The 15,370-nt window shown below is 45.8% G+C and overlaps 1 protein-coding gene across 2 annotated transcripts in view; it reads left to right on the top strand.

Annotated features, from left to right (window-relative positions):
* The first annotated feature begins 2,366 nt into the window (after positions 1-2,366).
* Positions 2,367-15,370, top strand: part of SAMD12 (sterile alpha motif domain containing 12) — a 909,099-nt gene continuing 896,095 nt past the window's right edge. Inside the window, exon 1 of one of the 2 annotated variants that reach the window (XM_073632177.1) lies at positions 2,367-2,680. In XM_073632177.1, coding sequence (XP_073488278.1) covers positions 2,668-2,680 — 13 coding nt within the window. In that variant the 5' untranslated portion in view covers positions 2,367-2,667. The remainder of the gene's footprint in view (positions 2,681-15,370) is intronic. The other variant, XM_073632176.1, reaches the window with a different exon arrangement.

Raw genomic sequence — 15,370 nt, 5'->3', positions numbered from 1 at the left:
TCTGGAGGTGAAGTGGTTAATAAACATTGCCCAGATCTTGGAACTCAACCGTCACATTGTGGTGATCTGTTTTTTTAACCTAAGCCGATCGTCATTTTTTAGTGAGGCTTGAAGTCTATATATGACCTATGTCTACCATTATGGAATTCAGAGGTTGAATCCGGAAGTTATATACTACTTTTTTGAGGCCACTCTCCGAAGCTCTTGATAGGGAGGGTTGGCGTTTCTAGATAACGCCGCTTCGTTGCTCAGAGTGAGGCTTGGGTTGGCGTGCGTCACTTCCGGCTCTTCAGGAAGTGTCTCTATTCCTGTCTGGCCTCTCGGTATTCAGAGCGAGGCTTGGTTTGGTGCGTGTCATTTCCGGCTCTTTGGGAAGAACCTCTTTCCCCTTTAGGACCTCTTTGCTATTCATGGCGAGGCTTGAAGGGCGCACACCGCCGCCATGTTTTGGGAACTCATTACACCATTATTTTGGCTAATTTCTGGCAGTTAGTTTCCTAATTATTGGTGGTCTTTTGTATATATAAACGCGATGGTTCCAGTAGAACGACACCCCAGATGATGTCTTCTCAGATGAAACGCGTCGGGTCGAGCCTACTGTTTCCATTGCGTTACTAATCCTGATTATACAAGCGCTTGTTTTTCCACTCAAATGTGAGTGTTTCTACTTACCACTTTAACCACTTGCTTACTGGGCACCTAAACCCCCCTCCTGCCCAGACCAATTTTCAGCTTTTAGCGCGGTCACACTTTGAATGACAATTGCGCGGTCATACAACACTGTACCCAAATGAAATATTTATCATTTTTTTCCCCACAAATAGAGCTTTCTTTTGGTGGTATTTGATCACCTCTGGATTTTTTATTTTTTTGTTAAAAAAATGTAAAAAGACTGAATTTAAAAAAAAAAAATACAAAACCGTTTTATATTTTGTAAATAAATTTTGCAAACAGATAGTTTTTCTCCTTCATTGATGTACGCTGATGGGGCTACACTGATGGGCACTGATAGGCTGCACTGATGGGCACTGATAAGGCGACACTGATGGGCACTGAGGGGGCACTGATGGGCACTAATAGGCGGCACTGGTGGGCACTGCTAGGTGGCATTGGTGGGCACTGATAGGTGGCACTGATGGCTGGCACTGATGGGCGGCACTGAAGGGCATTGATAGGTGGCACTGAAGGGCACTAATAGGTAGCACTGATGGGCACTGATGGGTGGCAGTGATGGGCACTGATCGGCCCTGGTAGGTGACACTGATAGGCAGCACTGCTAGGTGGCACTGATGAGGAACTGATTGACACCACTGGTGGGCATTGATAGGTGGCACTGACTGCTGGCACTTAAGTAACGTGGGCACTGATTGGTGGGCACTGATTTCAGGCGGTACTGGTGGGCACATAACATGCTGTTCCTCTTCAGAACCAATGTCCCTGCAAACAGAAGCCGGTGATTGGCTTTTTTTCTCCTCACGCTATCAGCGTGAGAAGAAATAAAAAAACGATTACCAATCCTCTGTTTACATCACGTGATCAGCTGTCATTGGCTGAAAGCTGATCACGTGGTAAGGTGCTGAGACCGGCCCTTTACTCGGATCTGTGATCACCCGAGTCTCATCGATTCGGGTGATCACAGCGTGCGCCGTGCGCCCCCTCCAGGGGGGCATGGCGAGCCTGCAAAGGGGAGGACGTCAATAGACGTCCTCCCGGCAAAGCAGATCCCGCACTATTATGTCTATATCTGGAGCTTGATATCTATTTAGCTTGATCAACGCATAAAAAAACCCAAAAAACTATATATATACATATATATATATATATATATATATATATATATATATATATATATATATATATATATATATATATAATTTTTTTTTTTTTCCACAAAACTTTTTTTCACTTATGTTTTTTTTGGACTATATTTAATGTTTTTAAACACTTTTCTCAGTGTGGACAGATATTGACAATTTGGCACTTTATATGTATATATGTTTGCACAGATCATTTAGCGCTGCGCTTTTTCACATATTTCATGCTATTTACAATTGTCATTTGTAGTGCTGGCAGCTGTTTTGTATTTTACTGACAGCGCGGTGTTCCCCAAAATATCCTTACATTTTGGTGATCACACTAAAGACTGTTGTACAATATTTCCTCTAGAAATAATTAGATCCTACGAAGAAAAATCCAGTTTTTCCAGCAGAGCAGGTGCCCTGTGTGCGGTCACAGTGACATCCAGCATGTCTCTGTACCTGAGAAGGAAGTTACTGAGGAAATACTTGCACTAGCTGTCAAATTCTGCTCCTGCCATGAGGCATCATGGGAAATGTAGTCCTTTCTAGACCCTCTCCCTCCCCTAGAAATCCTCATCCTCCACAAAATATGCCCCATAACCAGCACGTGTAGATCGCAGATTGTAAATTATGTAATAAAATCAAATCTCTCTGACTTCATCAGCAAACATCAGCAGTAAAACGGGAGGACCTCTAAACCAAAAGAACTACATTTCCCATGAAGCCCTGCGCTGGTTCCCAGGCTTGCTCTCTGCAGGTTTCTCATAGCAGTGAAAGCAGAAATACACAAGCAGCTGTATAGAAGAAGAAGAGACAGATGGTCCTTGGGCTTCAGAAATAATGTGTGCATCAGGACAGTGCTGAGATCATGGCTGTGGAAGGTAAGTGATTTTCTATGCAGAGCCTGGAAGGTTTCTATTTATGGTGGTAATGTTGGGATTGTTTGCATTTTGGGATTGCAGTGTGATGTCATGGATCAGTGTAGAGGGGTGCAGTCTCTGGTCATCAGCCAATCACCAGGCTGCAGTATGATGTCAGAGGGGCTGCAGATGCTGCTGGCATGGCATGGTCAGAGGTTGCCAGGGAACTTTGGCATTGCCTAGGCAATATGCTCTGGGTGGCAGTTAGTATGAATTGGCAAATAAATCAGTGCTGGTTAATCAATACTTTATTATAGATAATCAATGTAAGCTGTATTTCTTTGCTTTGAGTCATCAGATTTATCTCTTATCACCTAATAAGTCCAACCTAAGCCAAACTAATACCGCAGACCCTTTATTGCATTGTGTAAAAGTCGCTTAATTTTACATTGTGAACACTTTAGAGCGAGGGGCTCCAAACTTTTTCAGTATAAGGGCCACATTGGAGTCCCCACTTACCTCAACGTCTGGATCAGAGTCCGTCCTTACAGCTGTGTCCCGATCAGAGTCCCCCTTATATCAAGGTCCCCATTAGGGTTCCTCGTTACATCAGTCTCCCAATCAGAGTCCCCCCTTCATCAGGGTCCCCATCAGAGTACCCCTCTTTAATAAAGGTCCCCATCAGAGTCCCCCCTTACATCAAAAGTCCCTATCAGAGTCTCCCCTTAAATCAGGGTCTCCATTAGAGTCCCCCCTTACATCAAAAGTCCCCATCAGAGTTTCCTGTTACATCAGGGTCCCCATTAAAGTCCCCCCTTCATCAGGGCCCCATCAGAGTCCCCCTTACTTTAAAAGTCCCTATCAGAGTCTCACCTTAAATCAGGGTCCCCATTAGAGTCCCCCCTTCATCAGGGTCCCCTTCAGAGTCCTCCCTTACAGCAAAATTCCCCATCAGAGTCTCCCCTACATCCAGTCCCCCATCAGAGTACCCCCTTTATATCAAAGTCCCCATCAGATTACCCCCTTACAATCAAGGGCCCAATCTAGAGTTGCCACCTCATCCCTTTACCCGAACACATATTAATTACACAGGTTCTGTAGCTGATTAAGGTGGTAATTAAACTCACTTGGTGCCTTATCTGCATTAAACTAGCCTCAGAACCTGTGTAATTCATATGTGTTCGGGTTTAAAGGGATGAGGTGGCAACTCTACCCCAATCAGGGACCCCCCTTACATCAGGATTACCATCAGAGTCCCCCCTTTTATCAGAGTCCCCATTGGGGTACCTCTTTACATCAAGGTCTTGATCAGAGCCCCCCCCCTTGCATCAGGGTCCCGATCAGAGTCCCCCCTTGCGTCAGGGTCCCGATCAGAGTCCCCCCTTGCGTCAGGGTCCCGAGCAGAGTCCCCCCTTGTGTCAGGGTCCCGATCAGAGTCCCCCCTTGCGTCAGGGTCCCGATCAGAGTCCCCCCTTGCGTCAGGGTCCCGATCAGAGTCCCCCCTTGCGTCAGGGTCCCGATCAGAGTCCCCCCTTGCGTCAGGGTCCCGATCAGAGTCCCCCCTTGCGTCAGGGTCCCGATCAGAGTCCCCCCTTGCGTCAGGGTCCCGATCAGAGTCCCCCTTTGCGTCAGGGTCTCAATCAGCGCCCCCCCTTGCTAATGTATGAGGAAAACGATTGCCTAAATGTGTGCCACTGCGAGTAGATTGATCCCATTTTTTTTTGTGTCTCCAGATGGTTAAATATAATATGCTGATAGTAGACTTGGTACAATTGTCAGTTTTTATATGCTTTGTTTTGAACCACGTATACACATGTACCCTCTATGCTCAATAAAATACTTTTTGTTCGATAAAAAAAAGTCTCCCCTTGCATCAGGGTCCCCATTAGATGCCCCCTTGCGTCAGGATCCCTATCACAGCCCCCCTCGCATCAGGGTCCCGATCAGAGCCCCTGCTTACATCAGAACCCCATTAGGGTTCCTTTTTACATAATAGTCCTGTAATAGTCCCGATCAGAGTCTTCCCCTACATCATGGTCCCGATCAGAGTCTTCCCTTACATCATGGTCCCGATCAGAGTCTGCCCTTACATCATGGTCCCGATCAGAGTCTGCCCTTACATCATGGTCCCGATCAGAGTCTGCCCTTACTTCTGGGAGGTTGCAGCGGAGACTATAGGCCTCTGCTGACCTTAATCCTCAGTCTGTACCAATTAAGGATTCACAAGTCACCTCAGATGTGGGGCAGATAATATCTTGCAGTGGGCCATAGTTTAGAGACCCCTTCTTTAGAGCAATTTGTGATTTTTTTTTTTTTTGAAAGTTATAGACATGGTCTGTACAAGGTGAATGTACAAAAAATGGGCAAGGAGAAAGATTCTTGTTGCCCATAGCAACCAACCAAGTCCTTATTCCATTTGCAAACAGTGGACTCTAGAAATCAGTGTTGGCAGCAGATTGGTTGCCAAGGGCAACAAGTAATTTTCTTGCTAGCACACTTTTTATACATTGGCCCCTGTCCCCGTATGCGGTCAGCGGGATGGGGGGGATCCGGGAACAGATCTCCCACTGAATTGGTACAGAATAAAATGGTGTCTATACATTTAAAAAGAAGAAAAAAACAAGAGCTTGTATTAGATATATGACTGGTGTCCGTTTATATCTGATTGTCTCTGATCTGCCATGGTTTAAGTCCAAAAATGTAATCGGTTTTAAAATGGACACAAGTCTGCTTACGTCTAGCCGCTCATGGACTGACATGGAACTTCTAATCAGGTCTGCCTAAAAAAATGACTGGCAAACTTGACCGGGCTGCCCATGTGAGAGGGGTCTTAACCAATTCAGCTCCAGAAGGTTTACCCCCTTCATGACCAGGCCATTTGTTGTTATTCAGCACTGCGCTACTTTAACCACTTGCTGGCCACCCAACGTCAAATGACAGCGGGGCTGTGCAGCTCTCGTTCTGGGTGGACGTCATATGACGGCCCTCCAGAACGACCGCTCTTGCACGCCCGTGGGGACGCGCAATACGGCGATCGGTGGTGTGTTGTGTCAGTCTGACAGAGGCTCTTTATCACGTGATCAGCCGTGTCCAATCACAGCTAATCACGATGTAAACAGGAAGAGCCGATAATCGGCTTTTCCTCACTTGCGTCTGACAGACGCGAGTAGAGGAGAGCCGATCAGCTGCTCTCCTGACAGGGGGGGCGGGGTCTGTGCTGATTGTTTATCAGCGCAGCCCCCCCTCGGATGCCCGCCCAGGACCACCAGGATGCCGCCAGGACCAGCAGGGATTGCCACCACACTGGACCACCAGGTATGCCACCCTAGACCACCAGGGAAATGCCAATCAGTGCTCAGGCAGCTGCCAATCAGTGCCCATTCCCACTGCCTGCCAGTGCCAGCAGTGATGCCTATCAATGCCATCTGTCAGTGCCCATCAGTGCCACGTATCAGTGCCCATCAGTGCCACCTATCAGTGCCCAGCAGTGCCGCCTATTAGTGCCACCCATAAGTACCCATCAGTGCAGCCTTTCAGTGCCCAGTGTTGCCTATCAGTGCCCACCAGTGCTGCCCATGAGTGCCCATCAGTACCACATATCAATGCCCATCAGTACCGCATATCAGTGCCACCCATCAGTGCCGCCTATCAGTGCCCATCGTCAGTCCCTGTCAGTGCTACCTCATTGGTGCCACCTCATCTGTGCCGCCTTATCAGTGCCTGTCAGTGCTGCCTTATCGGTGCCTATCAGTGAAGCAGAAAACGTACTTATTTACAACATTTTATAACATAAACAAAAGAAAAACTTTTTTTTTTTTCAAAATTTTAGGTCTTTTTTTTTATTTGTTTAGCAAAAAATAAAAAACGCAGAGGTGATAAAATACCACCAAAAGAAAGCTCTATTTGTGGAAACAAAAAGATAAAAATTCTGTTTGAGTACAGTGTAGCATGACCGCGCAATTGTCATTTAAACAGCGACAGCGCTGAAAGCTGAAAATTAGTCTGGGCGGGAAGGGGGTGTAAGTGCCCGGTATTGAAGTAGTTAACTGGTAATTACTCGGTCATGCAATGCTGCACTCAAATTCAATTTATATAATTTTTTCACACAATAGAGCCTTTCTTTTGGTGGTATTTTTTACTACTGTTTTTTTTTTTTTTTATCATAGAAATGAAAAAAGACCAATGCGGGAGGGCGGTTCTGAAGAAGTGATATTGAACTCACAAGCATTAAAGGGTTAGTTCACCTTTTTCCAAAAAAAAAAAAAAAAACTGCCTGTGCAGCTAAGGGACCTTTGTACATAAAATCAAACCATGCAGCTCTGACTAAAGTTGAATAATGTTCTTGCTATAGGTGTAGGCCATTTACATACCTCCCAAAGCCTGACTGAAATACTCCCAGGACTTTGCTAGGATGTTGCTAAGTGAGGCCTAGCTGTTAGGCTCGGTTCACACGGGGGCGGCACGACTTGCAGGTCGCCTCACCGAGGCGACCTGGACACGACTGCCAGGGCGACTTGCAAAACGACTTCTGTATAGAAGTCTATGCAAGTCGCCCCAAGTCGCCCCCAAAGTAGTACAGGAACCTTTTTCTAAGTCGGAGCGACTTGCGTCGCTCCGATTAGAACGGTTCCATTGTACAGAATGGGAGGCGACTTGTCAGGCGACTAGGTCGCCTGACAAGTCGCCCCCGTGTGAACCGGCACTCACTGCTCACCTCCTCCATCACAGGAGTGAGTTTTTTCTCTGATTCAAACCCCTCACATGCACTTTCTGTCTCCCCGTGTCCCCGTGGTGATCTTGGGACAGCAAGCGGGAAATGTTACTTAAGTAAATAAATACTAGCAGACAAGCATTGGATAATAAAGGCCGCGGTTGTTTATTATTGGCTTCAAACGTTTTTTTACTTTATAAATAAATTAATTCAAATATTCACATATCATAAATAAGCTTTAAGCTAACCTAGCTAACCTAGCCACTACGGGTCAGGCTGCAAACACAATTCCCAACTTTAATAACTTATAAACTTTTAATTCATCAAAAACATATCAATAACTAGTCCCCCTTTGTTGTTTTTTTTATATACAACGGTGACCTTACCACATAACAACATAACAACAGCCGTGACAAAATAAAATAATAAAGGGGGGGGGGGGCAGAACACCACAGCTCCTCTTCTGAGGCGAATGAGCCCGTAGCGACGGAACCCCTTTTTATAGCCCTAACTAGCCTGGGTCCATCCAGTTTAAACTGGATTTTCCCGGGCTTTTACACAGGACTCAGGAGAGGTCATCTGTACCCCTCTCCAAGCCACGTGAGCTTACTATGTTCCCCCTTAGGGTCCTTTCACACTGGGGCGGGGGCGGCGTCGGCGGTAAAGTGCCGCTATTGTAAGCGGCGCTTTACCGTCGGTATGCAGCCACTAGCGGGGTGGTTTTACCCCTCCGCTAGCGGCCGAGAGAGGGTTAAAACCACCGCAAAGCGCCTCTGCAGGTATAGCCGCGCCGTCCCATTGATTTCAATGGGCAGGAGCGGTGAAGGAGCGGTATACACTCCGCTCCTTCACCGCTTCGAAGATTCGGGGCTTTCACACTGGAATTATAGCAGCGGCACTTTCGGGTCGGTTTGCAGGCGCTATTATTAGCGCAATAGCGCCTGCAACCGCCCCAGTGTGAAAGGACCCTAAGAGCAGCAGGCTCCACAGGGGGAACTGCCATTCCCGCCGCTCTCCCATGAGGGAAAAGGGTGGCAAGAAACTGCCTTCCCCTTTTCCTATCATTCGTGCTAGATCCTGCAAGACTAGATCTAGTAATATCACATGCATTCCACATTTTTTTAAAGAATAATTTTGTTATTAGAGAATAATTAATCCCTGAGAGGTAATCATAAAAGATTTAGTACATGATCCCGAATTATTTAGTCCTCTCCCTGTCTATTATTTAATATTCTGATTTGGCTTTAATGAGCGGGTGTGGATTATTCTAGTTACCAGGAGGTATAAGTGATCCTGCTGAGCCTCTTCTTACAGCTACCCCCCCCCCCCCCCCCCATTGTTAGTTGGATTTGTGTTTTGCCAAGATTGTTTCAGATGGGGTGTCAGATATGGTTCTGATCTGAAACACAAGTAGGTAACATACCTCTCCTTGTGAATTGGATGGGTTCCTCTTTCCAAGATGGTGGATTTTTAGCCAGCCACTCAAGACTCAGATCGAGGTGTGGTTCTTTGTTATTTAAGCAGAGGGTCAGCATGCCGCCCATGCCCCAGGATGATGTCGTCGTGTGACGAAACACGCCTGGAGGAGGAACGTGCTAACGTCACTGCGTTGCTACGATCCCTGAAGGACGAGTGGTCTATGCAAGCTAGCCAGCTTTTTATCCTTTGCTTTTAATTCTGCTCCTTGCTGTAAGTGCAATACAATTTCTTATAATTAAAGGTGTAGTTGGTTTTACACTATGGCGAGTTTTTCTTTTTGGGTATCCTGGCATATTGTCCACTGAATGCTGAGTTGACTCCTTGGTTCCTGTGAGAGTACTAGATGTTTGGTTGGCTTCTTTCTGCATGGAGTGAGATCTGTCCATGGGCTGATATCAGAGTTCCCCTCAGGATAAAGGCCTTAGCTGCGCAATAGCCGCACGTTTTTAAGCTTGCCATCTGGTAAGTGTGTCTTCTATGTGGTGGAGGTGCACTTTTTTGTCGTGGTGTGACAACATTCATTCATTGTCACGATGAACACTTAAAAGGAACACTCATTTATATGATTTTTTTGGTCAACGGATTTGATGATCTATATCAGTGATGGCGAACCTTGGCACTCCAGATGTTTTGAAACTACATTTCCCATGATGCTCAACTACACTGCAGAGTGCATGAGCATCATGGGAAACTTATATTTATGCACATTTATTATTGAATGTGCGCAGCTCTCTTTGCCCTTTACTTTCTGTCTCCTGATGTAGTAGCTCTGAGCTCAGCATTTGAGAGCTCACTCCTGTGATGGTGGAGGTGAACAGTGATGACTAGGCCTCACTTAGCAACATCCTAGCAGCGTGCTGAGAGTATTCTAGTCAGGCTTCAGGAGGTTCATAAATGGCAGTTTGTTTTTATCTACCTTTGCTGCCAAGGCAGTTTTTTTGGTAAAGATCAACCAACCCTTTAAGCGTTCTTAATATTTGTATGCATAGTTCTTCTGCTTCTGATTTGTAAAAATAAAGCTGCTAAATATTGTACCTTATTTGCGATCTTTTGTGCTGCAGTCACGTGATCTTTCCCCGCTCATTCCCGGCCTCAAGGAAAGATCGGTAGGAGGAGCATGTAGAAATTCGATGATGTATTCTAGATAGGCCATATAAAGAAGTCTGGACTATTTTCCCTATGCCCACACAGCGCTGACTGATACTATAGTAGTTACGTGACATAAAAAAATAAAAACATACTCTTGCAATGTAAAAGAGAAAGACGTAATAAATATTTATAAAGTGTTTTAACCGTTTTTGAGAATCATTATTAAAATTATCTTATAATTATGTTAAGTAAAACGGTGGAGGCGGAGTTTTAGCTGATTGACATTTGTTAGTGACTATGATGATGTCACCATGGAGGTGGAGAGCGGGAGGGGCTTGTCATTCATGAAAGAAGACTCAATAGTCACGTGAGGTGCCTACACGGACAAAGGATGAAGTGAACGGCTTGTCTGTTTATTAAAAGCATAGGAGGCGCAGGAGAGGTGGCAACAGGCGATCCATCGGATCCAGTGCTGCAGCGGGGACACAGATAAGAAGGAAGCGCCAGTGAACAGCTGAATCAACCAGGTTTTTATTCCTATAAATAAAATAAATGTGCAAATGATTAAAGGAACATGTATAAAATGCAGTACTATTTTTAAAACTCATTAATAAACGTTTGGGGTTTAATGCCACCTTAACTGGGTACACCTTAAGAGGGTTTCAAAATGGCTGGTGAGAGGAGACCGAAGAACATGCGTTCTTCGATCTCCTCTGCTTGGAATGAAACCAGAAGCAACAGTGATTTCAAACCTTCAGTTTTATTGCGTTTTTTGCCTGACTGATACAACCACTGAAGCATGTAACAGAGCAGATCACTGCATGCTTTGGAAGGCAGGGGAGACCCCCAATTTCTCCATAAAGAGAATCTGTCACCTGCCCAATGCTATCACCCAAGGGTTTGCTAACTCCTCGTGATAGCCATAAAGTTAAATAATAAATAAACAAAATGTGATTAAAAAACTGTAATCATAACCCCCACTACCCTGTGCCCACCCGCAAACACAAGCACAGGGGGTGCACGTGTATGTAAACCGCTATTGCACCACACATGCGAGGTACAAGATGGGAAGGCATAGGGTCTGGATATGTGGTCAAGAGATCCCGCTGCCTGTCTTGTCCATAGAATGTCAGACTAACATTGACTGCTGTGGTCACATGGCATCATAAAGTAGTATCTATGGCAAGTGGTATGATTACTGGTTGGTTACTTTGAATGAGTGATGTGGAGGCTAAATGGAATCCCTTTATGAGGACTATGGAAACAAAGGGCTAAGCATGGGGACCAAGCAGTGTGAGGGCAGCATTTTATGGTTGGGTAGTTTGGAACTCTGTGTATTTTTGGGGAAAAGACAATATGGGGGACACTGTATGGGGCAACATATGGAGGAAGGACTGTATGAGGGTGCATTCTTTGAGGGGCAGATGCATATGGAGGAAGGTCTTTATGAAGGGGCCCTATGGGGCAGAATTGTATAAGGGGTACTCTATGGGGGTAGCACCATCTGGAGGAAGAAATATATGGGGGAAGCATGGGGACTGAGCAGTATGAGGGCAGCATTGTATGGCAGGGGAGGTGAAACTCTATGTAGGCAGTGGTTTTTGCTGGAAAGGCTATATGAGGAACACTCTATGAAGCCACATCATATGGAGGAAGGACTATATGAGCGGGGCTTTATGGGTGCAGAATTGTATAAGGTGTACTCCATGGGGGTAGCACCATCTGGAGGAAAAACTATGGGGTAAGCATGGGGCTGAGAAGTATGAGAAGAGCATTTTATGGCAGGGGAGGTGGATCTCTACATGTGCAATAGTATATTAGGGGGACTGTATAGGGAAGTATTTGAAAGGGGAAAGACTTTATTAAAGGTACTCTATGGGGCAGAACTTTGAAAGAGGTACTCTTAAGGGGCAGCACCACCTGGAAGAAAAACTATACGAGGTGAACTGTACTGGAGCAGTATTTTATGGTGGAAAGACTGTAGGAGGGGGCCCCATGGGGACAAAAACTTAGGAAGGTGGGACTGTATGTTCTATGGTGGAATAATTTGTGTGGGGAAAGGACGTCATGTGGGGGATTCTGTAGGGGCAACAGTCTATGGAAAGGTTGTAAAAGCAAGCAATCTATGCAGCAGCACCCAATGGAGTAAGGACTGTATGAGAGGAACTCTATGGGGACATCATTGTATGGGGGCACATTTGTATGGGGGAAGGACTGTAAAAGAGGGACTCTGTAGGGGCAGAACTTTATAGAGGAAGGTCTGTATGAGGTTATACTCTATGATCTGGAGAATGGCAATTCTGTATCGGGGGAATAACTCATTGGGGAACTCTATGGGGTAGCATTTTTGCTTACTTTAAGAAGGAACACATAGGGAGGGATCTATGGGGCAGCAAATGTTCAGTAAAGGACTGTATGGTGCACAGAAGGCTGAGCAATGTATATACACACAGAAGTGCCCGGAAGTATGGAAGTGGCAGCTATATGTGGGGACACAGACTGGCAGAAAATGATTGGGGCGCAAATATGATTAAAGCACAGCCCCTTTAAACCTCACAGATGCCCTACTGCCTAGGGAGGGAAGGCAGGTGTACGTTTTTCTAATGTGGAAATATTGGAGAGAGTGAAATCTGCCTCTTTGAGAAGAAACAGCTGCTTTATTAAAGCCCCTGAGCCATGTCCTTGTTTAGCCTACCCAATGGGCTCTCTTACATGGACGCTCGAATAAGCATCTCTGTTTTATTGAACATAGCTTGTGTGGGTGGAACAAATCAGCACATGGGCATTTATCCAACAGATGACAAACCAAAAATAGCCTGCCAGCTTGTTTTCCTAATAAAATTCACAATTACATTATGTGCTTAAACTGCTGTGTACTGAGTGCATTAAAGAGCGGAGAGCTGAGTGCTTTTGTATGCACGCTGTAATTTTGTTGCATTTCACAAAAGCTGCACAAGCTGGAATCCCCAATGCGGATGAGCAGGTTATGGAATTTGGAGAACTGAACATAGGTGTGCACAGCCTATTATGTTAGGGTGTGCACCTCAAAGCTCAAACACATATATGTGTGTGTGTATGTGTGTATGTGTATATATACTGACAGTGTCCGTAGGGCAGTGGACAGTGTTAGTAGAGCAGTGGACGGTGTCAGTAGGGCAGAGATTGGTGTCAGTAGGGCAGAGATTGGTGTCAGTAGGGCAGAGATTGGTCTCAGTAGGGCAGTGGATGGTGTTTAGTAGGGCAGTAGATGGTGTCAGTAGAGCAGTGGACGGTGTCATTAGGGCAGTGGACGGTGTCAGTAGGGCAGTGGACGGTGTCAGTAGAGTAGAGGACGGTGTCAGTAGAGCAGTGGACGGTGTCAGTAGGGCAGTGGACGGTGTCAGTAGGGCAGTGGACGGTGTCAGTAGGGCAGTGGACGGTGTCATTAGGGCAGTGGACGGTGTCATTAGGGCAGTGGATGGTGTCAGTAGAGCAGTGGATGGTGTCATTAGGGCAGTGGACAGTGTCAGTAGGTGAAAAGATTGGTATCAATAGGGCAGTGGACAATGTCAGTAGGGCAGAGATTGATGTCAGTAGGGCAGAGATTGGTGTCAGTAGGGCAGTGGAAGGTGTCAGTAGGGCAGTGGTTGCTGTCAGTAGGGCAGTGGTTGCTGTCAGTAGGGTAATGGACGGTGTTAGTAGGGTAGTGGACGGTGTCAGTAGAGCAGTGGACGGTGTCAGTAGGGCAGAGATTGGTGTCAGTAGGGCAGAGATTGGTGTCAGTAGGGCAGTGGACGGTGTCATTAGGGCAGTGGACAGTGTCATTAGGGCAGTGGACGGTGTCAGTAGGGCAGAGATTGGTGTCAGTAGGGCAAAGATTGGTGTCAGTAGGGCAGTGGATGGTGTCATTAGTTTTAATTATTTTTTACAATTTTATTTATTTATTTTTTTACAATTTTTTTTTTTTTAGGAGCCTCTTTAGGGGGCTTTGGTGAAATATCAGAGGTTTAAACACGCACGCCTATGTAACTGAATGAAAGTTAGAGTGGAATTTCACCCTAAACGAGAATTTCCAATTTTAAGAATCCCTCCCCTGTCCTTTATCATTATTGAAGGTTTTTTTTTTTTTGGGAGGGGGCTCACCCACTCCCACTGAATTTGCCTAGCAAGTTCTCCCCCCTCCCTTCCTGCCAAAAACCTCTTGGTAGTATGTGTATGTATGAATGTGAGTTAGGGACCTTAGATTGTAAGCTCCTTGAGGGTAGGGACTGATGTAAATGTATAATATATATCTAAAGCGCTGTGTAAATTGATGGCGCCATACAAGTACCTGAAGTAATAATAATAATAATACACGTCACACGTCCCAAGAGGCTGCGGGACCAATCAAAATGCGCAGTGGGAAGCCAGCTGTGACACTGCAAGGCGTCACAGCTAATTTCCCACACTAAACATGCTGGCACCGGGGACCAGAAGACCAGTGAAGTATGCATCGCATACTAGCACATTATAAGCAACTTACCTTAAAGTGGTTGTAAACCCCATTCATAAAATCTGACCTGGGCAAATATATCTGTAGTGTTTACTTATGTCTCTCCAAAGCTCTAAGTGCCATGTCTTTCTGCTGCTCCGTTCCTCAGTAGAGTCACTTCTGACAAGTTATCCAACACAAGAGATAACAGCAGCTGGAAATTTGTGTCGGGAGGGAGATTGGCAGGGAGCTGGTCTATTCACAGTCCAGCTCTGCATGTTCCTTCATTCCTCTGCTAATGTGGAGCGGGGTTGTGTGCCTTTCCTCCAATCAGCTCTCACATAGTGTAAGCCCAGACTCCACACCCACTGCTGAAACAGGAAGAAAGATTTCTAACAGGATCTGCACTTTCTAAAGAATGTAGAATAGGAAAGACAGCAGATATACATGTACAACTTATGTAGGAGGATTTGTTTGATCTCTGTGTATCATCTGAGGCTGATCACTTCACTGGGTATATGTGAGGATTTACAACCACCTAAAAAAAAAAGTCCTCAAGCAGCGTGCTGTCACCGCTGACAGGACTTCCATCTTCACCCGATCTTCCGCGTTCACGGGCTCCGGTTCTTTGAATGGACAAGCCGCGAAGCGCACGGGAGTTGCTGTTCATGGCACAGGGCTCTGAAGGAATGATGCCCATTTAGGAGATATTTACTGTACCTATAGGCTTACCAATAGGTACAAATCAACTAAGGGAGTGAAAACTAAAAGTCAGAAGGTGGGCTTTCCTCCAATCATGGAGCTCTCTCTGCTCAGTTAAGAGAACTCTATAAGAATCCACCGACTCAACACAGCAGCCCAAACGTTTCAAATCGCATGGGCTGCGGTGTGTGCATAGAATGTGCACCCCAGATGTTAACCCATTCCCAGTCAGTGTCATTAGTACAGTGACAGTGTATAGTATTCGCACTGTATTAATGTC

This window comes from Aquarana catesbeiana, linkage group LG05 (assembly GCF_042186555.1).
Source record: "Aquarana catesbeiana isolate 2022-GZ linkage group LG05, ASM4218655v1, whole genome shotgun sequence".
NCBI classification, from domain to species: domain Eukaryota; kingdom Metazoa; phylum Chordata; class Amphibia; order Anura; family Ranidae; genus Aquarana; species Aquarana catesbeiana.
This window is presented reverse-complemented; position numbering and strand designations above follow the sequence as displayed.